This window comes from Hydra vulgaris, chromosome 03 (genome assembly GCF_038396675.1).
Source record: "Hydra vulgaris chromosome 03, alternate assembly HydraT2T_AEP".
NCBI classification, from domain to species: Eukaryota; Metazoa; Cnidaria; class Hydrozoa; order Anthoathecata; family Hydridae; genus Hydra; species Hydra vulgaris.
In genome coordinates this window covers 15,118,391-15,146,153 of record NC_088922.1, presented here as the reverse complement: position 1 = coordinate 15,146,153, position 27,763 = coordinate 15,118,391, and the positions used below count along the sequence as shown (strand labels likewise).

Genomic DNA, 27,763 nt, shown 5'->3' with positions numbered 1-27,763 from the left:
AGCCAGAAATTACTCGAAACCATCCTAATTTACCATTTCATGCTACACACCAGCATTGTAAAATTTTGCGCATGCGCATAGGATATATTGCGTTTTACGTATTTTTTGGACCAAAAAAAATTTTGGAGCATCGCTTTCTTTTAACTTTACTTAAAAATAAGTTTTTCTTATAAAAAAAAAGGTTTTCCCAACTCGTCAATATTTCAACACCCCCAACTCGTCAGTATGCCATCATGGGTAAAGTTCATCATTTTCATTAAAACAAGCTGTGTCTGCTTTGTTCAAAAGATAAAATCAAAGTAACTATTCCACTAAATGCACAAAACTTGAATATAAAATGCATGAAAATTTCCTTTCTGCACAGTTAATAGTAAAATCACAATCTTAAATATATGAAGGAAATAAAGCTACAACAGCACATCCCAAAATCAATTTTTGTTGGTTATAAAAACAATGCTTGTGCACAAGGGACGTTTTTTTACTAAAACTAATGTAAAGTCAGTATAGTCATGAGGGTCTAATCATTTTTTTACCAAAAACAATTTTAATGGAAATATGACCGGTATGCGATCATAGGCGCTATGCCATCATAGGCGCCTTTCCCCTACCTGTTGCAGAAAATAAAAGATCTTTAAGAAAACTAAAATTGATTTTTAAAAAATGATTGTTGGGTCACTATAAAACTAAAGATTTAAGAACGTCTATTGGACATACATGCTGAATATAAATTAGATACAACTCTGTTGTAAAATGACATAATAATAATAACAGTTTTAGCAAGTGAAAAAGAAAAAAAAAAGAGTTTTCTATATATATTTCTATATTAATAAACATTTTGAAGAATTTGTGTCATTTATTTCAAATTAGATCCAGATTTTCCTAAAGAGACGGATGCAATTTAACAGTATTAGAAATAAAAATGCAGTCGTGAACTTGTATAGTCGTACATGCGTTTATTTTAAAAATATATATGTTTATAGCGACGCCTAATTACTAATTGATACTCGCCCAGCTGGATATTGATGTGCCATTGCGTACGATAAAAAGATGTTACATGAAGCCGAAAATCGGAGGTATGGGAAACGTCAACGCCGTCGATGCAGAAACATCACATGAAGAAACGTATGACGTATGCGAACAAAAATTTGTCTTGTCCACCTGATTGAGGCTCAATTATTTGGTCTGATAAAAAGAAATTTAATCTTGATGGTCCAGACGGGTATTAATATTATTGGCATGACTTACGAAAAGAGTCCGAGACTTTCTTGTCTAGACAAAATAGTGATGGTGGTGTTATGATTTGGGGTGCATTTTCTAAGGCTGAATTATCTGAATTGATGCTCTCAGAAAGGAAACAAACAGCTGAAGACTATATTGTTACACTCTCTGATTACTTAATGCAAAATGGGCATACCAACTATGGACATACGTTTGTCTTTATGCAAGATAACGCATCGATACCTACGGCAAAGACCGTGATGGAATTTGTTACGGAACATGATATTCAGTTGTTTTATCATCCAGCGCTGTCACCCGACTTGAATCCAATCGAAAACATTTCGAGTTACTTGTCTCGTTACGTGTATACAAATGGAAACAATACAGTAACGTCACCAAACTGAAAATGGCTATCCAGATGGAATGGAACAAAATCTTTGCTTGAAACGCTCATTTCCTCCGTGTCTGAGCGTTGCATTCAGGTTATTATGAAGAAAGGTAAGAAGATTGACTATTAGGTACGTTTCTACGTCTTAGTAACTTGAATCTGCATTCTTTAATGTCAAAACGTAGACGCACAGGCATTTTTACATTAAGGAATTAGTGTAGAAACGCCTGTACGTTATAGCAGTTCTTCAAATTGTAAAATGTTTTTCTAAAAGAAACTAATGTAGAAGGTGTGACCAATCAAAGCCGCCACAAGATATCAAAAAGTTTCATCTACTTAATAATGTAATAATGAAACCTAGGTAAATTCTAGTTTTCTAGAATTCTTAATAATGAGTCATAATCTAGATTCGCATCTGGAGATGCTCCTTTTGTTTCCAATGAAGCAGAAATAATTGTTCTTTGAATGATTTTAAATTCGCTGTAGTAAAAAAACGTTTTTTAAGCGTTACTTCTTTTGAGATATTTTAATTTAGAAAAAAATACCAAAGTTGTCAGAGATATCACTTCGAATTATACTTTTTTTGAGCGATTTATTAAAAGTATCGGTTGTTGTTATACTGTCTAATGAGGTAGCTGATGTTGCAGTTATTCATGTTGGTTAAAGAAAATGCGCCATGTTCAAATACGTCATTAAAAAATATTTTAATTCTATAATTAGGATGGTATTGAAAACACTCCAAATTAATATCACCTGTTAAGTAGTATAATTTCTTTTCACTAATGCTTTAACTTAAAATATCATTAAAAATATATCGAAGTTTTCAATTTGACCAGAGGGGGTGGTCAATAGCAGCAACTTACAATTAATTTTTTGTTTAGGGTTAGTGAGTTTAACTGTTTATGTTAGGAGAAAATAAAATAAAATCGTTACTTTATGTCGTTTTAAGTTATAAATTTATTTATTTTATTAAACTTTATCACACAAATATAAAATATTATTATTTAATTAGATATGTATAAAAGTAAAATAAAAACATTTTTTCTTTTGAATAATTCGCTAAAATCAATAAATATTTTTAGAAATATTTTTTCTCAAAGCGCTGTTTTTATTTGAAACTTTTTTAAAAACATTGTTTTTATACATAAAAATGGATGAAAAATTAGCTATCCTCAAAAAACTAAGCAATTATACAAAAACTCCTTCAGAGTGATACTTTAACTTGCAATAATACACCAGTCTCTACAACTAGTCCAATAACTCAGTTTCAAAATCCAGTGACGGATCCAGGAATTTTTGATAGGGAATTTTGAATGGGGTTGGGGCTTCGGGATGTTGAAATATTTTTGTATTTTGTATCAGATTTGCGTATCCTATATAAAAAAAAAATTTCCTCTAAGATATTTTATATATATATAAATATAAATATATATACATATATATATATATATATATATACATATATATATATATATATATATATATATATATATATATATATATATATATATATATATATATATTTATATATATATATATATATATATATATATATATATATATATATATATATATATATATATATATATATATATATATATAATTTTAATGTATTCTGTAAAATAGAGAGCTCAATGTTCAATTTTTTTTTCATTTCATTTTTTTTCATTTATTTCGCCGTTAAGAATATATACAATGTACAAATATAACAAAAGGAAATGGCTGGAGCAAGAAGAAGGCATCAATTAGCCTTATCACCGAGCCCTATTACAATCGCATTTTACAAGTCCGTAAAATATTAAAAAATCTTTACAAACGTCAAGTATAAGAAGTTAAGAAACAAAAAAGTGCTAAAAAATTAAAAGTAAACCTAGTTAAGAAAGATATAAAATCTATAAATCTATATGTGTGTATACATACACACATACGCACATGACACATACACACATACATATATATACACGTTGCCTCGTATTGTCGTTTTTATGATAAAATGAATAAAATTCCATCCACAACAACATAAAATATATAAAATTGTCAAAAGTAAAATAAATATAAGATAATTTACAAAAAGATACTGCATGTTTAGATTAAATGAAAAAACAAATAAAACTTTTTAAACTTCAAGACTAAATATTCAAAAGTAAACATTTTTAAAGAAGTGTGATAAAGACATTGATATTCTTAATAATAATAGTTGATCTTCTTATTATTTTTAGTTTTTTGGTAGTTAACATGTTAAAGTTGTTTTAGTTAATTTATCATTATAAATTTATTTTGATAACTTCTAAAAAAGACTGACAATATTTAGAATATTAAAATCCATATTTACTAACTGATATTTTAAATTAGCTTTGAATTGCGGAAGTGTTTGTTTTTTATTATGAACAAACTGTTTAAAACTTTTCCATAAAAAAGGTCCCCCATTCTGAATAGAATAAGAAAATAACTTTAGATTAAATTTTGAAGTTACAAAATTGTTTCCGGAAAATCTTGTGGGGTATTTATGGCTTATTTTACTAAAATATTGATTAAATATTGTTGGAGATAGTTCGTGCTTTATTTTATACATGAATTGTAGGACTAAATATATATTAATTTTGTACACGTTCAATGATCCAAGCTTACTTATAAGTGGCTCGCAAGGCACATTTCTTGTTGCTCGAAATACAATTCGGCAAGCATGTTTTTGTTTTGAATAAATTTTTTTCAACTTTGTGTAATTTGTGCTTGCCCATACAGTATTTTTGTAAATTAAATAACTATGTATTAAAGAAAAATATAAATTTTTTAATGACCTAATGTTTAAGAATGGTTTTATACATTATTTGCAATATTTCTTGAAAGTTTTCTTTCCAGAGAGCTTATATGAGTCTTTATAGATAAATTTTCATCTAAAATAACACCTAAGAAATTTACAAATGTTTGTCTAGTAATATTTATTTTATTTATTTTCAGATCAGGTAGTTTTAAGGGAAGATTATCTGTTTTATTTTGTTTATGGAATAGCATATACTTAGTTTTTATTACGTTAAGCGATAGTTTTCTTACATGTAAACCATTCGTTTACTTTGTTTAACTCTTCATTAACCTCTGTAAAAAGCGTTTTAATATCCCTATGTGAATAAAACAGGTTGGAGTCATCCGCCAATAAAGTTTAAAAAGTTTGATGTAAAAGATAAATCATTTATATAAAGTGAAAATAGTAGCGGTCTTAAAATCGAGCCTTGAGGAACTCCGCATGTCAATATATTTTCGGACGTTTTAGCTGTTTCATATTGTATAAACTGTTTTCTGCTTGATAAATATTCTTTAAACCAAAGTAAGTTTTTTTTTCTATTCCATAATGTTCAAGTTTTTTAAGAAGAATGACATGATTGACGGTGTCAAAGGCTTTAGACAGATCAATAAAAACTCCTAATGTCAAATAATCATCATTGAAGGCATTTGTTACATGGGTTACTAGCTCGATCAAAGCGTGATCGGTTGAGTGATTTTTTTAAAAATCAAATTGCTTGTTGAACAACATGTTGTTTACCGTTAAGTAGCTGTTAAGCCTATTATTATACATAGCTGTAAAGCCTATATATTATACATTATGCAATCGAGAAAAGCATGGTAGAACCAATATTGGTCTATAATTTGAAGTATTTGTGTCATCACCAGATTTAAAAATAGGCAAGACTCGTGTAAGTTTTAGTTTTTCTGGAACAGTACCTGATTCAATAGAAAGATCAAAAATGTGATATAGAGAGGATTCTATAATATTAAAAACTGATTTTACAACATGCACGCTAATTTGATCAAAACCTACACTAGTGTTGTTTTTAAGGCTATCTAGAGCAGATCACAACTCATAAATATCTAGTTTAGATTCATCCATTACTTTATCATAGGTTTTTAAATATAAATCATATGAAGAAGAACTTGACGAAATTTTTTCAGCTAAGTTAGGCCCAATTTTAAGAAAGAAGCTGTTCAAATTTTCAGCAATTATTGCTTTATCGTATATAAATTTACCATCTACTAAAATTTTTTTGGGCAGATTATTTTTTTCATAATTTTTTGAATTGCCAATAATTTCTTTAATTACCGTCCACATCTTTTTAGTGTTTCCGTTAGTTTTTTCTAACAACTTTAAGTAATAAAGTTTTTTGTTTGTAAAGTTTCATTTTTATATGTTTTATGTTTTAAGAACTTTTCATACAACTTTTTTTTTCCTTCAAGGATTTTAGTAGGCCCTTAGACATCCAAGGACATAAAAGCAACTTGGTATTTATAACAATTTTTTTCTCAGGAAACGCACTTTCATACTGATTACAAAAATGATGAAGAAATAGTTCGTAGGCATTGTTTGCCTCACTTGATTTTAGTATAAGGTCCCAATCAATTTTATATTTTAAAAAGTCTTGGAATTGTTGTATGGAGTTTTCATTGATCTGCCTCTTGTATATAATATTTTTTGAAGGCTTATTGTTAATTGTAATATTTTTAGTAATTAGAAATGTAGCAAAATGATCTGATAAGTCTGTCTTAATTATACCAGTATAAATAGGGTTTTTATAAAAATTGTTGGTGATTATATTGACTAGTAGTGTAGAAGAGTTTTTAGTAATTCTGGTGGCTTATTTATCGTTGGAATTATGTTGAAGAAGAGTATCTATAAAATATTTAATGTTATTTGAAGCATGTCTCATCGAGTCCAAATTGATGTCTCCGACTATGTATACATGCTTTCGTTCTTTATTGACTTTAGTTAAAAATGTATTTAAAAGAGTTTTAAACACTTTTAAATTGCCAGCTGGTTTCCTATAAGTAGTATTAATTATTATGTTTTTTGTGGTTTTATTAACAATTTCAATGCATAATGACTCACATTCATTAACACATAGGTCATAACGTGGGACAAAAGTTAATTGAATTGCGAACAAAAATACTTACGCCTCCGCCACAAATGTTTTTTTCGCGGTTGATGAATTGACGTGTAATTAATCAATTCAAAATGAAAATTTTGTTCATCGTATTTGCACCACGTTTCTGTTATACAAATAATGCTAAACTTGTGTTTTATTTCATCCAAGAAAAGTTTTAAGTTTTCAAAATTTTTATTTAGACTTCGGATGTTAATGTTTAATATTGAAAATGCTTTTTTATTTTTTTTTAAATATTGTGTAGATTCCCAAAACGTGTAGTATTTACTTTCAAGACTAAATTTGTCGAAACAATCCGTATCAGTATTAGGGGCTGTTCAAATAATACGTGACAGTCTAAGGGGGGGAAGGGGTGTTGGAAAGTGTCATCAAATATCACATGGGGGAGGAGGGTGGTTTGCTACTTCGTTTGCTTCAACTTCGGAGGGAATTTCACTTTTAGAAAGTACTATTTTTATCTTCTTTTTATTTTGAATTAAGTTTTGAAAATTTAGCATCCGAAAACGGCATAGGTCCTGAATATCGCCAACAAACGAATGTTTAAATAAGGGGTGTTTCAGTTGTGAAAAGATAATGTCTGAAGTTGTTTTATTATTAAGAAGACGAAGAAACAAGTTTAATTTATTTGTTGAATACTTTTTGGAATTTCCTGGATTTTAAATAGCGAATTTGTATAGTTCTTACTGTGTTTTGAAACATTTAGAAGCGATTTTAGTGCACTCCTTCCAATTACATCTAGCTTTTTCATCAAATCAGAATTATTTTCACATATCTCCATACCATAAGTTAAGGTAGGGACTGCCAATAATTTATATATATAAGAAATAGAACTTGGGTGGGCAAACCGGATTCCAGATTGAATAAGAGTTTGAACAACAGCTCTAAAGTTTGAAATTTTTTCATCAACATTTGTATTATTGAGTGAAGCAAAAGTTGAATGTTTAGTATCCCATGTGAATCCCTGATGTCTAAGTTTATTCTGAAGATTTATTTTATTACTAGATATTGTTATCGTATTGGTTTGTATTTGTGCTGTACCTGAAATCAAGAATTCAGTTTTTTCGGCATTTATTTTAATACAATTTAAATTACAGTAAATATTGCATGTTTTTATCAGCTTTTTGAGACCAGAGAGGGTAGAGCTTAAAACTATGATATCATCCGCATATGCCACCACACCAGTGAAGTTAACATATATCGATGTGCCAACAATACCTTGATTTGTAATAGTTTCAAGAAGACTTTCAGTGTAAATATTATATAGGTGAGGTGAAAGAATCGATCCTTGTCTTACTCCTTGCTTTAGAAGAAAGGAGTTTGATTTACAACCTTGATATGACACTGTTGCACTACTATTGTTATATAACGAAGAGATAGTGTTAACTATACAGAGTGGTAATTTTTTATCGAAATATAATTTATCAAATAGGATATTCCAGTTGCAGCTATCAAAAGCTTTTTCTACATCTAAAGAGCATAGGTATACAGGTGAATTGTTGCTATTGTAATGTTTAATTGTTTCGCTAATTAGAAATTCAGCATGTAGCGTTGAACAGTTAGCATTGAATCCAAATTGTAGGGGGTGAGTATCTCTAATATCCGGGCATTTAAAAGGATTAGGTATTCTAGAACCTTTGTAAAAATTGGTATAATGCTAATACCGCGATAATTGTTCGGGCTATCTAAAGATTTTTTATACGATTTAACAAGGGGTACAATAATAGACGTCGACATTGATAATGGTGTCCATCCATAATTAATGAATAATTAAAAAATTTGATGAGCCATTTTGTTAAAGTATCACAATTTGCGTATTTCAAATGTTCTGCTGAGATACCGAAAGAGTCAGGAGATTTTTTAAATTTTAGGTTCGAAATAGCCCTAATTATATTTTCTTCAGTTATTATAACATCATCATGTTTTGTACACGGGGGAATTCTCCGATGATTTCCATTACGATGTGTTATTTTTGAAGTATTCAGTACTTTTTCGAAGTGGTTTGCAAATTCTGAAGTAATGGATTCTTTGTCTTTTTTATTATTTATGGTAAATAATCTAGAATTTATGTCTTTGTTTAAACATCTAAAAGCATTCCAAAAGTTTTTTGGTATAATATTTTTTAACTTTTCAATTTTAGTATACTATGCGCAAATTTTATTATTTTGAGCCAACTTGACGGCTTTGCGAAAGCTTTTACGAGCCATTAAGTAACGATTGAAAGTTACGGAGTTTAAATCTTTTAAAAAACCAGAATCCCTCCATTTGTTGAAATGAATTGAAAGAATAGTTTTAGAACGACTTAATTCAGGTGTCCACCAAGATTTTGAATACAAACATTGCTTTTTACTTTTTTTAGTTTCCTTAAAAGCTATTTGAGCGCTGCCAGCAATTATTTTATAGATTTGAATAAGGTCGTATTCATAATTATCAGTAAAATTAAGATAGTTAAAGCAATTGGTTAAATGATCATTATATCAATTTATAAAGTTAGAATCGTTCCAAGCGTAGCTAGGAATATTAGTATCTTCTTCTATTGTGGTATTGTATTTAGTGTGCTTACCTTCAACTTCAACTGATATTGAAAGTGGTAAATGATCGCCTAATTTATTTGAGCACTCAGGATGAACAATGCATTTTAGGCTTAGGAAATTTGTATATTTTGGTATGGCGACGTGATCAATATATGATGAATTCGGTAGCGTCTGGTGCCGATATGTATAATTAGGGCCAGAACCTTTAGTTACATCTACTAGTTCTAATTGATTTGTTTTTAAAAATTCAGATAAGTGGACAGAATAACTGTTTCTTTTGGAATTCGATCTTTCAAATAAGTTATATATTTGGTGTGGAAAAGATTGGAAATCACCGGCTATAATTATATTACCGTTACCTTCGTAACTATTAATTAAACCTTTGACGATATCTAGTTGACTTTTGTATTCTTCCAATGATGAGAGGCTGTTCCGCGATGAGGAGAGGTATATTCCAATAACTATAATATTAAGTTCATTTTTTTCGAAATTTATTGCTAAAATATGGTCATCCTCGTAAAGTACTCTAATATTTTGGAATTGATTTCTTCGTATAAAGAACGCATTTCCGCCAAATGGTCGACCTTTTACATGTTTATTAGACTGATGGAAATAAATGGAGTGTGTTTTATTAAATAAATCTCTTATTATGGAGTATTCAAGTTTAGATATCCAATGTTCACATAAAAACGTTATATCATAAGATTGTATAAGTGACTTTGTAAATTCAATGTTTGACTTAAGTCCCTGACAGTTAAAAGTACATATATCGAAAGTTGTTGAAGCCTTGTTTTTTCCTCTTATGCTGCTTGGATCCATTTTCAATTAAAATTTTTATCCTGGCTCCCATTGGATACCAGATTTTGTTCACTGTTTTTGAAAAAGCGTTTTGTCCTAAAAGGTTTTACAATTATATTATTGTGCCATACCTCTGGGTTGAATATCTTTATTTTTTCCAAACTGTTTATTGTAACTCGAAACGATCTATTATACTCGTTTATTTTGTTTACGGCAACTAACAATGGCGTAATGTCTATTTCACTTATCATATAATTTTTAAGATCTTCTTCAGTAACTTGATTGCATATGCCTCCCACAAAGACATCAAATTTACGTACAATTTTTTCGCCTGCAATGCTTTTATGATCAGTAATTTTAGTTCCAAAGATAGGCTCGACCTTGCGGTACTTTTTTTCAAAAGATAAATTTTGGTGGCGTGCAACAGGCCGCACGGGTTTATTATTCTTACCAATTAAAATAAAGTTGTCATCTTTATTCCGTTCAATACTCATTTTCAGTTTTTTGTCATTTATTACGTCAGAAATTTTCTCTGAAGTTCTTGCGGTTGATTGCGTTTGAGCCACAACGTTGGCAAATGTTTTTGAAAAATGTTGTTTTTGTCTATTTTTAGTTTCAATATTATTTGGATATAAGGAATCACAATTAATCGAATTTGAAACAATAGATTTGATTGTTGGTTTGCCGCAAGATTGCTAAAAGCTATCTTTCGTAGAATTTGCGGTGACTTCAGAATTTTTATTTTCATTTTGCGTGTCGTAGTTAAAATGTTTATCTTCACATTGCACAGTGGGCCAGGTGGTAGACAAAACCTCAAAAAAAAAATTTCGAAATACTTCCAACTACTTAGTACATTATATTTATAAGAGCATAATGTATGGTTTAAAACATTATTTGTAGTTTAATTGTACATCATAAATGTACAATTATTATTTACAATTGAATATAATGATAAATTAATTTTTTTTTTTTTTAATATACCATAACAACATAACTATAACAACAAATAACTTTTAAATTATTTAACATATGCGAAATTAATTGACATATTATTAAAATTTAATTTGATAGCTTTTCAAAAAACACCATAACAAATTCCAAGGTCTTGTATTAAAGTCACAGTTTTATTTTGAAATATAAAGGTAAAATTCTTGTTTATAGTATAAAAATATTATGTTAAAAGTGGCTCATATAGTTTAGAACCTGCTGGAACAGCATATTAATGTTAGAATAAGTTAATACAATATATGTACAGCCTGTTGGTGCTGTTTTATTCTGCTCATAGCTGCCCCTTTAGGTTTGGTAAACATTTAAAAAATATATATTGTTGTAAAATGCTATTCGCGACAAACCTATTTTTTGGTTTGTTGTCATTATTAGGTGTTGTGCTTATTGTACTGGCCTAATTAAATATATCTGAAATAAAAATAATGGCCATATTCATGTTATATTAGTTTATAGTGGTTGCACTAATAATTTTAAAATAATTTTTTTGTAGTTGATATGAAGATAAGTGATGTCCATAACCGTATACGGCATGACCAACTAAATCCGAGTGATAAATCATTTTCTTTGTCTGTAGAAGCTATTTTAGTCTCTATGAATTTGGGTTCTACTGGGTGTGCTGCATTTTTAAAAGTTTATCAAAAGAAATGGAAGGATGCAAACCGAGGAAACATAAAGTTTGAGAGTAAAAATAAAAATTGGTTGACTCAGGACTTTAAATCTACATACAGTAATAATATATCTAAGCCTGATAATTCTAGTCAATTACATAAGATTGGTGGAAGACCAAGTTGTTCCTTTAAAGTTGCTTCTGACAAAACCAAAAGGAGAAGACTTAATGATATTATAAATAATTTTTCTAGTGATGAGTTGCTCCACTCAGCAAGGCTTAAATTAAGAAATGAGTATAATTATGAGGCTGCCAAGCAAGTTGCTGAGATATCAGAACCTTCTAGTCAATTTAAAAAGTATACACCTGATGAAGGTCTGGCATTAATTATAGATGGTGGCATGTCAAAATCAACCTACCAACTTATGAGAAATGGAGCTGAAGAACGTGACTGCCATATATATCCTTCATACAACAACATAAGATTGTCCAAAGCTAAGTGCTATCCAGAGAACATCTTTGTTGATGATTATTCAGCACATGTACCACTACAAGAATTATTAAAACATACAGTAAAAAGACTTTGTGAGGTGCAAGCTCCTGTGATCAGCACAATGCTAGATGGTTTGACCCGGTTGACTTTGCGTTGCAAGGCTGGGTTTGATGGGGCTACTGGGCAAAGCATGTACAAGCAAATTAGTAGTGAGGAAGCTGGAGATCGTAACTTAAAAAAAGAAGAATCTCTGTTCATTACCTGCTTAGCACCACTAGAACTCAGTGGGTTCTGTAATAACAAAAAAGTACTATTATGGCGAAATGAAAAGCCATCATCTACTGCATATTGTCGTCCAATAAGATTTTCTTTTCAAAATGAAAGCAAAGCATCTGAAATCAAAAAATGTGGTGTTTTTAATTTTACTTTTAATGGAAAGGAACTGGTTGTCAAAAGTATTATTGAACTGACCATGATTGATGGCAAAATTCAAACTATTCTGTCTCATGTGACTAACTCAACTCAATGTTGCTCTGTGTGTGGTGTGTCTCCAAAAAACATGAATAACTTAGAAATGGTGCTGAAATTGGACAATTCTAATAATTTAGAATTGAAATATGGTCTTTCTAGCCTGCATGCCTGGATTAGGTTTTTTGAGATAGTATTGCATATTGGATATAAACTAGAAACTCAAAAGTGGCAGTCTAGAGCTATAGAAGATAAAGAAAATGTTATGCAAGTGAAGAAACGTATACAGACAGAATTTATGAACCAAATGGGACTAGTTGTGGATTTCCCAAAAAGTGGAGGATCTGGTAAGTGAAATTACATAAATACTTTTATATAAATCATCAGGTTAACTATCACATATATACAATTTGTAGGTACCAGTAATGATGGTAACACTGCCCGACGAGCCTTTGCAAACTATCAATCAACTGCCAAAATTTTGAAAGTAGATGAAACTCTTTTATTTTATTTTTACATCATACTAGTCACTTTATCATCTGGATTTGAAATTGACACTGTCAAATTTAAAGAGTTCTGTATTACTGCTCTTAAACTTTACATATCTAAGTATTCCTGGTATTACATGGCACAATCAGTACACAAAATTTTAGTTCATGGCCATGCCATCATTGCTAGACAGTACTTGCCAATTGGACTGATGTCAGAGGAGGCCCAAGAGGCCTGTAACAAGGATTTTAAAAAGTTTAGGGAAGATTTCAGTAGAAAGACTTCCAGAATTGACACAAATCGTGACCTAGTTAACAGGCTACTTGTATCTAGTGATCCTGTCAAACATCATTAAGAAAGTGTCATAAAAAAAATGGTAAGAGTTTAAAAAAATACCCCAGTGAAGTTTTGGCTTTGCTGAGGGAATCAGCTCCACCTTCTTCTTTTTCTTTGTAGCTAAACACAATTTGTTATTTGATTTTTAAAAAAGGTTGATATTGAAAAAAAATATTTTTTACTACCTAAGCCAATTAAATGTCTTTTATTTTATTAAAAATTAAAATATTCTTGTTAAAAATAAATATTATTTCATATATAATGATTATTTATATATCTAAATAGGTTTGTGGACCAATTGGGTAATAATTAGGTTTTGTCCACCATTTCCCATATACCTGGCCCACTGTGCATTGCGCATAATAATCATATTTTACGTTTTGGGTATTTTCGTTTGATACTTTAAGGTTTTTAATAAGTTAAATTTGATGAGTTAATTTTTCTCGCATCAGACTTAGCTCCAATTTTATTTCTTTGTTTTCTTTTAGAATCGAGTTTGTCATAGTAATTAATTCTTTAACTGACGAGATTAAAAACTTGTCACTAATATTTTCAACATTTTTGGTCGAGATTACGGCCTTAACTATATCTTTATGAAGTTACTTTTCGCATATTGTGATCGAAAATAAATAAATATCCTCCAAACATAGTGATGTTTTATATCTTTTGCGAAGATTCTTTTCAGCTGGGTTTTCGGAGTCTAACGTTATATTTATATCACAGAATTGTTCTGTGTCAAATATATCCAGGATTTCAGTAAATAGGCGTTTGCGAAGATTTCGAATCAAGCTATCTGAAACTGTTTTCAAACTTTGAACAATTAAATCCTTCGGGTGAGAGCATATTTCATCTAAGTCTTTCAGATAGTTATCTTCAAACGTATTTGAATCACATACCAAATTGGAAAATATCTCACCGACTAAACGTGGTGCCATATTCGTATTTTAAATTCAATTATGGTGACAAGATAATACCAAATTAAGTAACAAATTTATATGGTAAGTTCATAGTATATACCCATAAAATATAAATAACTAAACTAATACTAAAAACTTAAAAAATACTATATAACTTTTCGTTAAATTTTTCGCTGCCAAAACACGTCCGTTCATGAACACGTCCGCAACAAAAAAAAAAAAGAAAAAAAAATTTTTTTTTATATAATATATAAAATAGTTTTATATAGTATATATAATAAAATAAAATAGTATATATAATATAATAATATATATAATATATATATATAATATAATAGTATATATAATATAATAATATATACAACATAGTAGTATATATATAATAATATATATAATATAATATATTTATATATAATTTATAATAATATATAATATAATAATATATATAATATAATAATATATGTAATATAATATAAAATATATAATATAGTATAATAGTATATATAATATAATAGTATATATAATATAATAAAATAGTTTTATATAATATATAAAATAGTTTATTGTTTAACGGAGTGTTTATTGTTTAGCGTTTATTGTTTAGCGTTTATTGTTTAACAAATGAAAAAATTCAAATTAGTTTCTTTCTAAGTTACTAGTAATTGCAGACATAAAAAGAAATTTTGATTTTACAAACATAATAAAACCAGATAGTGGGCGATTATTTAAAAGCAATTTACGTTACTGTTAAAAACCCAATTTTATTTTTTAACGAATATTTGTATAAATATACTAAAAATTTTAGTATTAATAGTTGTTTAAAATTTGATCTTTAAACATAAATATAACTCTTGATTGTCATCTGATCTATAAATATTTTAGTTTTACAATACTTTATTTTGTAATGTTATTGTTATTATTACTTTTAATGTTTTGTGTCACTCTATTATAATGAATTTTTCGAACTACTTTAGTTGCCTTATCATTTTTATTATATATTAAGTTATTTAGTTACTATGATATAACATTTTAGTAATAGTAGTACTATAATTAATGTTATTATTAAAACTATCTTTACTATATACTTATTTATCGTAATGATTGTAAGGAAAATTAATTTTTTGTTGTTGATGTTGTTATAGAATAAAAATGTCTAGTGAAAAAGAAAAACTTTGCAAATCTATTTATGAACGAATTAAATGTAGAAGTTGAAAAAAATTAAAAGAGCTAAAACAAATCGAACTCCGATAAAGTTGGTATTTTATCTTACTGGACAAAATTACCGAACCAAGTACCAAATACACCAAAAAAGCATGTGGTTGAATCTAAAATCAGTTTTGATGGCGTGACTGATGCGACCCCATCAATTTCAACAAGGGAAGAGTGTGAAAAAAAACTCCAATTTCTCAAAAGTTTTAACAAAACAAGCCCCGAAACAAGATCAGTTAAAAAATGAAATTTTTATTTTACAAAAAGATATTGCATATCTCACTGAAAAAAAATATTGCAACTTGTTTTCACAAGAAGACTACCAAAAACTAGGGCAAAAGCAAAAACTTTTGGTAGAAAAAAACCAAGATCTTGTACTTCGTCAAAAAGCCACTGAACGCCAGACAGCAACCAGACTAAAAAAAAAAAAGCTATAGAAGCATTAGTTCCAAATATTAGAAAAAAGGTGCGTGGAATTAAAAATTCAGTATCAAAAGGTCGACCGCTAGCCTGTGATCAGATCAGTTTAATAAAAGCAATAGTAGATATTGCCATAAAAGGGTCTGCTTCTGATGATAGGAGAAGAACTGAAATGGTGCGAAATGTAAAAACATTAAATGACTTGGTTGAAGAATTGAAAAATCATGGTTACAATCTCTCGAGATCAAGAGTTTACTTAAGATTACTTCCACGCAGATCATTGAGCACAGAAGGAAAAAGACATGTTAAAACTGCACCTGTCCGGTTAATAAGAGCACAAAATTCTGAGCATAAATATCATGCAGACACAAAATTTGCCAAATCATTCCTTGAAGAACTTGCGGCAGTTTTGGGTCCTAAAGAAGTGACGTTTCACTCCCATGATGATAAAGCCAGGGTGCCAATTGGATTGACAGCTGCAAGCAAACAAGCACCAATGATGATGCATATGGAGTACAAGGTAACTTTAGCTGATCATAATTTTGTAATTGCTCCTCAACACAAACTTATTCCTTCAGTAATTGCAGCCATAGAAATTAAAAAGGAATGCATGGAAAAACAAGCAGTCACATACTCTGGCGTAACATACATAGCAATCAGATGTACAAAACATGATTCATCAACAGCACTTAGTCACTTAGAAGACATGAACAGAATAGACCATCTTCCTGATTTAAAAGCAGCTTATTTACTGAAGATGGAGTTAGCAAACCAGTCATGATTATAACTGTTGATGGTGGGCCAGATTAAAATCCAAGATATGAAAAAACAATTCATTGTGCCAATGCTTATTTCAAAGAGCATGACCTTGACGGAATGTTTGTGGCCACTAATGCTCCTGGCAGAAGTGCCTTTAACAGGGTAGAGAGAAGAATGGCTCCGCTAAGCCATGACCGAGCAGGAATTATGTTTCCATTTGATCATTTTGAAAGCCATCTTAATTTAATAGGAGAAACAACAGACAAAGTTATAGAGAAGGCAAACTTTGCCAAAGCAGGTGAAGTTCTTACACAAATTTGGTCTAGCACAGTCATTGATGGATTTGAAACTAAAGCCAAGTACATAAAACCAAACAATGAAAAATGTGTATAGCTAAAACATTTCGGAGCAAAGTGGGATGCTAAACATGTCAGAGAAAGTCAATACTTCCTTCAAGTTGTAAAATGTAGTGATCAAAAATGCTGTGGTCATCGTCACAGCTTACTGTTTCATCTTATTCCAACTGGTTTTCTTCCACCACCAATTTCTTTGTTCCAAGGAGAAGATGGTCTTGAATGCAATAATACAAGTAACAACTTTGTATCTCTCTTTTTAAACTTATCACTTTACAAAACAATTTTGCAAAGAGATAATCCCAATGGATTGCCATACGACTACTCATGTCCATGCATTCAAAATTCCTTACCAAAAAGAATTTGTACCAATTGCAGTTTATATTTTGCAACTGTCAAGTCAATGAAACAACACAAAACAGTTTGCTCAAGTATTGGATATTCGAATAAGATTCAAAAAATTAGACCTCAATACCTAGTTGCTCAACGTCTATCTGAACTTATGTGTGTCTTTTTAAGTTCGAACAAATAAACAATTGAGTGGTATAATCAAGACGATGTTGATACCTCTGACCTCAACTGGCCTTTAAAAATTATTTAAAAACATGGAACTCCAATACTTGAAGGACAAGAACAAAGTCCGATTTGGGAACAAATTTAGTTTTTAGACAGATATAAATCAATTATATTTTTTTATAAAAATAAACTATTACAATTGAATCGATGTATACAAAAACGTTCTAAGTCATAAAAACTATTTTTCAGTCAGACAACTTTAACTATGTATAACACATATATATATATCACAAATTTTGATATATATTTCAACAAATCTAATATTTAAAGATGTCAAAAAGCACCCAGATTTTTTTTTTTGAATTTATTAAAGTAATAATTTTGGATTTAATAAGCTTTTTCTCGTTCCCCGAAAAAATAGTTTTTATGACTTAGAACGTTTTTGTATACATCGATTCAATTAAAATATACACTTATAAAATTTTTTTTTTGTCTTTGTCACGTCACACAGGGAGGGGGGGGGGTGTTCTTCAAAATGCCACAAAATGCCACATGGGGGAGGGGGGTGTTAGAAAAACGACAAAAAAAGTATCACGTATTATTTGAACAGCCCCATTATTATCATTAAGATTATCAAAAGAAAATTTAAATTCATGGCATTCCTCCATTTAAGATATAAATAAAAATAAATTAATAATTAGAAAAGATTAAAAAAATAAAAATTACTTATTTCGCCTTCAGATTAAACTCTTTTACTATTAGCTTGTCGTACTCTATAACGGCATATTTTCCAGCATTACGCGAAATCTTCATTTTTTCTCTTAATTCACGTCTTATTTTGTTTGTTTCGTATGAAAAATTTTCATTGATAAAAATGCGTGTTCCTTTAAGCATCTTTGCGTGTTTCAAAATGTTCTCTTTGTCTTTATAATTCAGCAATTTAACTATGATAGTTCTTTGTTTATTCTTTACATTCTCTGTAATAGTACGTCTTTCGATGCGGTGCGCTCTTTCAATAATATGTTACTTATTTTTAACTGTTCGTTAAAAATACGTTGGATTTTTGTTTCAGCTTGTTCCCATGTTTCTTTTTCATTTTCTTGTACACCGTCTATTCTAATATTGTTTCTTCTATGTTTATCTTCTAACTTTCTCATACTTTCTTTTAGTCCAACGCTTAATTTATTGGCTTCGTTTTGCATCGATTTTAAATGTGCTGTCTGGTTTAAAACTGTTGAAATTTCTGTATTTATTAACTTTTTAAGTTCCTTTTCAAGATTTATAACTTTTTCGTTAATCAAAGTATTTTGTGTAAACTCTATACTTTTTTCTAAACCTGTTCTAAACGTGTTGCCGTATTTCTTGTTTTTTTTTTTTTTGACAAACGAAATACGGTTTGTTATATTTTCAATTAAAAGTAAAATCTTGTCCATTTTGTCATTTTGAATTATTGCATTTCCTGAAATAATTTTTATGAGCGAACTTTCTTGCGATTTGAATTTCTCCTCCATTATGTTTTCAATTTCTCTTTTGCTTGCCATTTGTAAAAATATTTTTTTTTAAATAAAAATATTCAATGCTTTTTCTTTCAAAAATTTAAAAATACTCCATTTTCTTACGCCGCAAAATTTAAAAATACTCCATTTTCTTACGCCGCAAAGACACGTCTGTTCATCAAGAAAGCATGCAGCAAAATCAGAGAACAGAGAACTTAAAAGAACAGAGCAATAATAAAATAATAGGAATTCACCTTATCAAAGAAATTTTCGATTAATTTCTGATGAGTTTTTATTGATGAAACAGTTTAAAATAAAAAAGTGATTTTTGACTAATCTATATATATATATATATATATATATATATATATATATATATATATATATATATATATATATATATATATATATATATATATATATATATATATAATTTGTTATAATTATAGTTATGATGATATAAAAATAATGATAAAATAAATACTTTGAAATTAACATAAAAACGAAATGCAATTGACAGTTGTTTCATTGGTAAAATGTATTTATATAGTATAATTTTTATTTTACTGTATTAATAAAACTATAATACTTTTTTTTTTATACTTTTATTTTAACTTAACTACTATTATTACTATTATCATTAATTTATTTTTTGTTTTTAAAGCTTTAATTATTAATATTAATTATAATGATAAAGATAGTGATTCCAATGTAGTAATAGTTTTATGGTTATTGTCATAATTTTTGCAAATGTTATGTTCATTTTAATATTTTCTATCATAGTTATAAACTTTACTAGAATTATTTTTACAATTGTTTTTATAATTATTTATAATTTTTAGTAAAGTTATCATATTATAATTACTACTTGTAATATTTTATTGTAATTATTAATATTATCTTTATTTATTAGTGCTTTATTTTATTTTATTTCCTTCTTGTTTCTTTTTTTTTTAATTGAGTTTATTTTAAATTTTATTCTTTCTATGTTTTATTTATAGTTTTTTTTTGTAATTGTTTTCTTTTACGTATCATTCCATTGACTAGTTTTTAAATGTATGAGTGACACCTAACCTTATGTGAGTTTATAATAGATCATTGTAAATTTTTCTTATTTTAAGGTTAAATAAATGGAAAAAAAAAAAAATTTCAAATTTGCTTTCAAGACTGGTCTGTGCCGAACTTCAAAAAACAACTTGAAATCTAATTTTCCAAGAGCAAACTTATTTCAAGTTCGTTTCTTGCATTACACTTTAGTCAGACTTCAGATTTGAAGTATAAAAACCCCATAAAACCACCTAATATTCCATTGTTTTTTCTAACATCAAAGTAAAGCCGCAGGAACATAATTGTTTCGGTAGATTGTAAATTGCATTAGCGCGAAAACCAAAGAATTCTTGTCTGACTTCCTAGAGTTCACAAGACAAAAAAGTCAGATGAAATATCGTCTAAGTTTAAGGTTACCTAAAACGCGAAAATTTTGAATACGTGCTGAGAGAGAAAAACCTTGTATATGTGCCCGAATTGTATCCGATAGAAGATTCTTGGACTGAAATGAAAAGAGTGGTTTATGCAGATTATTGGCAAGCTGTAAATCTCTTCCAACTAAAAAATTGAATTGAGTACACTGTAAAAAGACTCCGTAGTATTTATCAGGCTTTTTCCGTTGTTATGTTACGAAGAAAATCCGTTTTCAATAAATTACGGTTTTTTATCTATACTTCTAAGACTTTTGAAATAATCACATCATTTTATATGATTTTGTCCGTATTTATGATAAGGAGAAGTTCCGTAACTTTAAATTACGAACTTACAGGGTTATTCATTTTTATATGCGCGTCTATTCATTTTTATATGCGTGTTTATTCATTCTTAGACGCGCATTTATTCATTCTTATATGCGTGTTTAATCATTCCCATATGCAGGTTTATGTGCGAGTCAACCACCCATAAAATCTGTAATATAATTTTATATAAACAATAAATAGGCTTTTATGTGTTCATATAGATTTATTTAAAATATAAATTAGGTTGTTGCCTCTGGTATTTATTTAAAAAATGGTTGCCGAGCCAGCGCTGGATTTATATAATATGCATATGGTTGTAAAATGAAATTAAGTTAAACTCTGTAGAATCCATAATATTTTAAAGTTTCCTGATTATCCGATCGTATTTCGAGGCCTTTCTCCCTGTTTGTAAGTATGCTTTAAAGAAGAAGGAAAAACTATTCTATTGGATTAAGCTGTGGCGTGTATGCTGGGATATACTTAATAGCTATGTTATGAGAGGCCAGTGTTTGTTTAAACAAACACCTCTTTCATTGTTGTAATGAAAGTACAAAATGAATCTGCATTCCAGCCTCCAGTTTTTATTTTATAAGGCACCACTCCCATTATTGAAACAGCACAAATCAAACTAACATTCTTGCCACAATTTGTAGACGACTGTAAAATTGCTAGCACACCTCTTAGCGAATAACCATTTGTGCTGTTAGTGTGTACATTGAATCCAGTTTCATCCAAATAAATATTTTTTATTTGAAATTCCGTTAACTTTACTTAGAAATGCGTAACGCGCATAAATAACTCGTGTTAAGTTTTGTTCTTCTGGCAAATGCACAACACGCTTTCTTGATAAATCCAAGCGTTTAAGTTAGTTTTCTTGAAATAGTAGGCTAAGACATATTGAAGCTTTTCCACTTCGATATTATGGGAACAGACTTGACTTCCCAGTTTTCTAGGTCTAAGCAAGTTTTAAGAAAGCAATAAGAGTCAAAAATCTTATTATCACTAAAGACAGGAATCGGTAACAATTTAGTTCGATTAAGAAAATTTATGTAAGCTTCCTTAAATTTTTCATTTGAAAATTTCTCCTTTAACATAATGTACTTCATATTCCGTGTTTCATTACAAAATTTTCCAGTTCACTTTTTCAAATAACCAATTATTGTGGTATAAAATTTTGCTACAACAGAAGTAACATGTTCTCTACTTAAAATCCTCCTCCATTTTTTAAAAAATTATCTGCTGTAAATGGTATAAATCTGCATTCAAGACTATTTTCATAATTAACTATTAGCTTAAAGAACTCAGTTGATACTTCCACTGCACTTTTATCATTTCCTTCTATTTTTTTTACTTCCATTTAAATATATTAAATTGATGATTTTTAGCATTATATTTTCAATATCTATTGAAATTACACGTGAAGTAGCTGCAGAGAGTGCATTACGCACTATATGAGCAGCACATCCTACAGTCAAAAGTTCTCTCTGTAAATTCTTTTCAAGCTTTGCATGCATGTTACCTGCTTGATAAGCATGTTACCTTGCTTGATAAAGCAATAAAGTTTACAGCAGCATTATCTGCTGAAAATCCAATAACTTCATCTTGTATATTGTAAAAGGTAATATCTTTTAAAATAATATTTGCTATTGTTTTTGCAGTTTCATTTTGAAGATTATGAACTTTTAAAATACAAGAAGACAAATTAAGTTTCGTAACAACATTCATTCTTTTAAAACTCATGTTCAGTTAATAACCGAAGGACAGTTGCGTCATTACGTAAAAAAACAATTTCTTTTTAATTCATTTTAATGGCCTTAAGAATAAATGAGGTAGCTAAAATAAATTGAAAATTGTTTATATACTATTGCATTTAAAACTGAAATTATTTTCTTCTATTTTTAATAAATAGGCAAAAGAAAAATTAAAAAAAAATGTTTGGGCGCCCATACCGCTTCAGCGGTACTAAAACAGGTCTGGGTTGGTCCCTAAAATAATATATATATATATATATATATATATATATATATATATATATATATATATATATATATATATATATATATATATATATATATATATATATATATATATATATATATATATATGTATATGTATATAGACATTCACGGATAGACATTTTCAAAGTTCCCTGGAAAAGCTGTCAGCTGAAATCATGGATTTACTCCACAAAAGTGCTCCTCTTTTGCCAAAACACGAAAGTACAATAATCAGAGTCATTTTTGATAATATACTTTCATACTTGTTTATAAAAAATTTATAAAAATCTAATGCTTCTTCATATTACCTGCAATGTGTTCTAACTTTATCTACTTCTACCCTACACTTTCTTCTAAATCACTGTATCCTGATTATCTGAAACTGTAACTTAATAAAAATTTTTACTGTAAAAAATGATTTATTAATTTAATCCAATTATTATGTAGATGTATTGCAAAAATGAATCCTAAAAATTAAAATAAAATCGAAAAAAATTCTGGTAAAAAACAAGTCGGACCTAACCCAAAAGTTTTGAGTTTTGCAAACGAACTAACGTTGCTTGAATGGACAGAGCATCAATATATCAAAAGACGTTTTGTTTATATTTGTTATACACTGTATAAAAGCTCTGTAGTATTTTTAAGACTTTTTCCGTTGTTATGTTACAGAAAAAATCCGTTTTCAATAAACTTCGGTCTTTTATTTATACTTTTAAGACTTTTAAAATAATCACATTGAAATATGGAAACCGTGAATCTAATGGAGAAAATTCTGTATCTTTTTTAACGGATTTTTTCCGTTGATTTTTACGGAAAAAGTTCGTTAAAAACAGTACAGAACTTTCTGAACAGTATACTGGAAGAAAAAAATCGATATTTTTATAAAACACATGCTTCTCGATATTATGCTTTTTAAATTAATAAAAATAATAACTTCGTTTAAGAGATTCTAGTTTTTAAAGTTTGTCCAGATTTTTGTTGTGGCATGTTATTTTAATAAGACGAAGTTGACAACAACACAGATTCAAAAAAAATTTTAAATCAGGATAAAATATTATTATAAATTGTGTTCAATGTGTATTAACCGATATTTTATGGTTTTATTTATTTAATTACTTATAGATTACTTAATATTGACACAAAATCATGCTGATGATAGTGATAAAATACATGAGCCTGAACATTTATCAATGGTAAAAGTTATTAGTCAACGTGTTCAAAAAGGTTGTTTAAAGAGGCTGTAAGAAGAATTATTTTGATTATTGACACAACATCATTCTGATGATAATGATAAAATACACGAGCCTGAACATTTATCAATAGTAAAAGTCAACGTGTTCAAAAAGGTTGTTTAAAGAGGCTGTAAGAAGAATTATTTTGGTTTGGTTGATGTCAGTACTATTTATAAAACAAGGTAAAAAATGCGGTCTCTATCAAAAGAAAAAAAAAGTATTTCTGTTATTATAACTATTCAAAGTTAATTAAATATGCCTAGTCATAGCAAGAACATAATACACGAAGATAAATGAATAGCGCAATTTACTATTGAAAGAGTATCTATGTACAAAGAAGTTTGGAAATTTTGTTACTCGTGTGATATGGATATGTTTGAAAAGTTAAAGAAATATTATTTTTTCATTTGTCTGATTTGATTTTTTACACGTTTTGAAATTGGTAACAATTAGATCAATTTATACAGCAATACTACATTGCAAAATCAGTAAACAAAAGTTTACAAAAAATCTTCATACTTAAAAGCATTTAAATAAAACATCCCATTAAAAAAAAAAAAAAAAAAAACATTTTATTAAGGGCCATAGCAAATTAAAGCATACAATAATAAAAAATAAAATAATGCAACTAAGATTGGGTCAAAACTCCCACTTTTTGCGCACATTAGGGACAGCTCCTTCTTAAACATTTCAGTAAATATTTTATATACTAAAACATATAATCTTATACATAAATTACATTGATCAAAAACTTCCATTAAATCGAAAACATTGACCACATTTAAAAAAATACCCAATTACAATTCACAGTTTGATCTCCATTATGCTTATAAACAAATAAAAAAATATTTGACAAGACAGTTTAGTACGGCGCTCACGTCAACTGTACGCAATAACTTTTTACCTCATTGTGAAGCATTTTGAGAAAATTTTTTTCTCCAAATAAAAGATCTGCAAAATCATCATCAGATTTTTTCGGAAATTGTTTTATAATACCTAAAAATTAGCGAATTTATTGTTCTGAAGAAAATTACAGAATTTTACACATCTACTCATTTTTACGACTTTTATGAACTTCTATGATTCAGTTTTCTATTATGTTTGCTGTAAAATTTTGTAAGTCTGTTACTACGCGTCTCGGATTTTTTTTCAAGATTAGTTATATTTTGAACATTTGAAACAAGCGTTTTCGAGGTAGGAATACGTAAAGCGTTTTTAACCTTTAGGCGACGCTTTTTCAATGGGTACATTATTTCCGACTCTGATGAAAGACCTTGTAATTTCTGCATGTAAGAGAGTGAATCAGGTCCTTCAAGATCAAACGTTTGTTGCAAAACAGGTTGCACTGACTGGTCGAGTGATACAAGAACATTGGCTTGATTTCCAAGCTGTGCATTTTCTGCTTCATTGTGTTGAAATTTATAATGATTATCATTTTTGTAAAATTGGTTTAGGTGTTCATGAAAAATGGGTTTATATTTAGGCTTCAATTGTTCGCTAATTAACACCTCATACGGATTTTGTTCGACTTTTTCAACTAATGGCGTGGCAATTGGTGCGTTAGGTAGAGGTCTCGAAAAAACAACCGATTGGTATTGAGATGTTGTCAAAGGTGTTTGAATCAGTTTTTGCGTACTTGTTAAATGACTAGTAACAGCCAATGGGGAATGGGCATGAGTAAAATCAGTTGCATAGTTGGGGTGAGAAGAATCATAGTTAGGACCTATATGTGGATTATCTAAATAAGGATCATACTTTTCAGATTCAAAAACTTGGTTATGATGGTTTTCTTCTTGATGATGCTGTTGATAGTTCAATAATTCTTCAGAATCTACAGTTAAAAATAATTCTAAACTAAGATTAAATGAACTTCAGACAGATTACAGTTTACACAATTAACCATAATTAAAATAGTTAAACGTAATTAAAGATTATAATTAATATAGTTAAACATAATTAAAGAATATAGTTAATACATTATACATAAGTAAAGATTATAGTTAATGTAATCAATCATAATTAAAGAATGTAATTGACATAATTAAAGGTTATAGTAAGCACATTTGAAGCAAATTATAGTTATAACTACTTATGTGGAAAAGTTTATTAATAAAGAAAAAATAATCTCAAAATTTTCTTTTTAACAAGGTAATTTTACTAATTTTTATTTATTTCGTTTTCGTTTACTTTTTTTTCACGTTTTTTAAATTAAAATATCTTGAATTACCAGTCATGTAAAAAATTTCTAGACTAACTTTTGTACAATAATTTGAATTATTCAAAAAAAAAGAACTATAGCATTAAATGTTTTTTATTTTTTAGTTTTTTGATGTCAATGTATTCGAATTACTTAAAAAAATTACTTTTTTTACCTAAAACTTCAAGTTTTTGGTGACTTGAATTTGGACCATCGTAAACAACTTTTGCAATAGATCGATCAGGACCAAATGGTTGGTATGGAGCATTTATTATGGGTGAATAAGCTAAGCCAACACCATTACCAGATACAACGTTTCCTTCATTAATTGCTGTTATAACAGGATTTTGGTAAAGAACTGGGGATTCTAAATCTTGTGTTCTTGATGTAAATTGCAGTGGATCAGCTATAATTTTTAACGACCCTACATCTTGATTCTCATAACAAGCAAAGCATATTTTTGAAGCAACTAGTTCATTTAGTTTTGTTTGACCCAAGCCACTTAAAATTCTTTTACGACATGCTTCACAACGTTGTTGGATAGCTTATAATCAATAAAATTAAAAATAAACAAAAATCATAACAATATCACAATATAAAAAACCTGGATAACGAAAAGCCATACTAGTTAGAAATTAAAAAAACAAATACTTTACATTTATTTTATTAATACTGTAATTTCTTATAATTGAAATTTATAAAAAACTTGCTATCAATTATTGTATTTGAAAGCAAGGTTTTAACAGTTATAATGAAAACCATCATGTTAAAAAAACATGTCAAATATTCATCATTTTACAGTTATAAAAATCCTCATCTAATTTCCTAAAAGGTTTTTTACTATTTTGAGTTTTAGAGAGAATTTTAGACTTTTTGTTTAAAACTCTCTCTCTCACTTTATATATATATATATATATATATATATATATATATATATATATATATATATATATATATATATATATATATATATATATATATATATATATATATATATATATATATATATATATATATATGTATATATATATATATATATATACACAAATGCATACATATATAGATGCTTTTTAAGCATTTTGAATAAAACTCAATTAAAAAACAAAACATTAATAGGAAAAAGTCTTTGTAAAAGATCTTTTGAAACTAGTAGTCTTTACAAGCTTTTTCATAATTCTTCAAAAATATTTATTCAATAGTGTTTGTAGGCATTTAGTCTAGCTTATTTTGAAAAAAAGTCAAATTTTATTTTTTTTACCTTAGGGCGTTTTGAAAAATGACTGCAGAATTATTCGAATAATACAATTTAAAATTATATAAGCATTTATTAATGTTAAATTTTCAACATTTAAAAATGCTTCAATTTAATAGTTTTTTATTTGTATATATTGGATAATTAAGATATTAAAAAAAGTATTTTGTTTAATTAAATAAAAACATTCTAAAAGAGTCATCAAGTTAAAAAGTTCAGTGAGATTTGACATTAATTGAGATAAGCACTTTTGTTAAGATTATAATTCATAAATTGTGCAATTAACAAGTCAGTTGTTTATGTTAAACATAAACAATTTTTCATGTATTTATATTTGTAGAGAGAATTGTTGATGTTCTTG

The 27,763-nt window shown here is 28.2% G+C and overlaps 2 protein-coding genes across 12 annotated transcripts in view; one reads left to right on the top strand and one right to left on the bottom strand.

The window, feature by feature from the left end:
* The first annotated feature begins 10,951 nt into the window (after positions 1-10,951).
* Positions 10,952-13,427, top strand: LOC136077967 (uncharacterized). The gene is made up of 3 exons (XM_065792425.1): positions 10,952-11,008; positions 11,365-12,789; positions 12,859-13,427. Exons 2-3 carry the CDS (start codon positions 11,370-11,372, stop codon positions 13,284-13,286), a joined length of 1,848 nt encoding a protein of 615 aa, XP_065648497.1. The 5' UTR covers positions 10,952-11,008; positions 11,365-11,369; the 3' UTR covers positions 13,287-13,427.
* An 11,226-nt stretch (positions 13,428-24,653) lies between these two features.
* LOC100201507 (uncharacterized) overlaps positions 24,654-27,763 on the bottom strand; it is a 95,698-nt gene continuing 92,588 nt past the window's right edge. For all 11 annotated transcript variants that reach the window (XM_065792435.1, XM_065792427.1, XM_065792430.1 and 8 more), the window contains 2 exons: positions 26,326-26,694; positions 24,654-25,784 (listed from right to left, as the gene is read on the bottom strand). In XM_065792435.1, the coding sequence (XP_065648507.1) occupies positions 25,021-25,784; positions 26,326-26,694 (1,133 nt within the window). In that variant the 3' untranslated portion in view covers positions 24,654-25,020. The remainder of the gene's footprint in view (positions 25,785-26,325; positions 26,695-27,763) is intronic.

Coding starts and splice junctions, on each gene's coding strand:
- LOC136077967 (XM_065792425.1), top strand. CDS start 11,370: ATGAAGATAAGTGATGTCCATAACCGTATACGGCATGACCAACTAAAT. Junction 12,790..12,858: donor CCCAAAAAGTGGAGGATCTG/GTAAGTGAAATT, acceptor TACAATTTGTAG/GTACCAGTAATGATGGTAAC.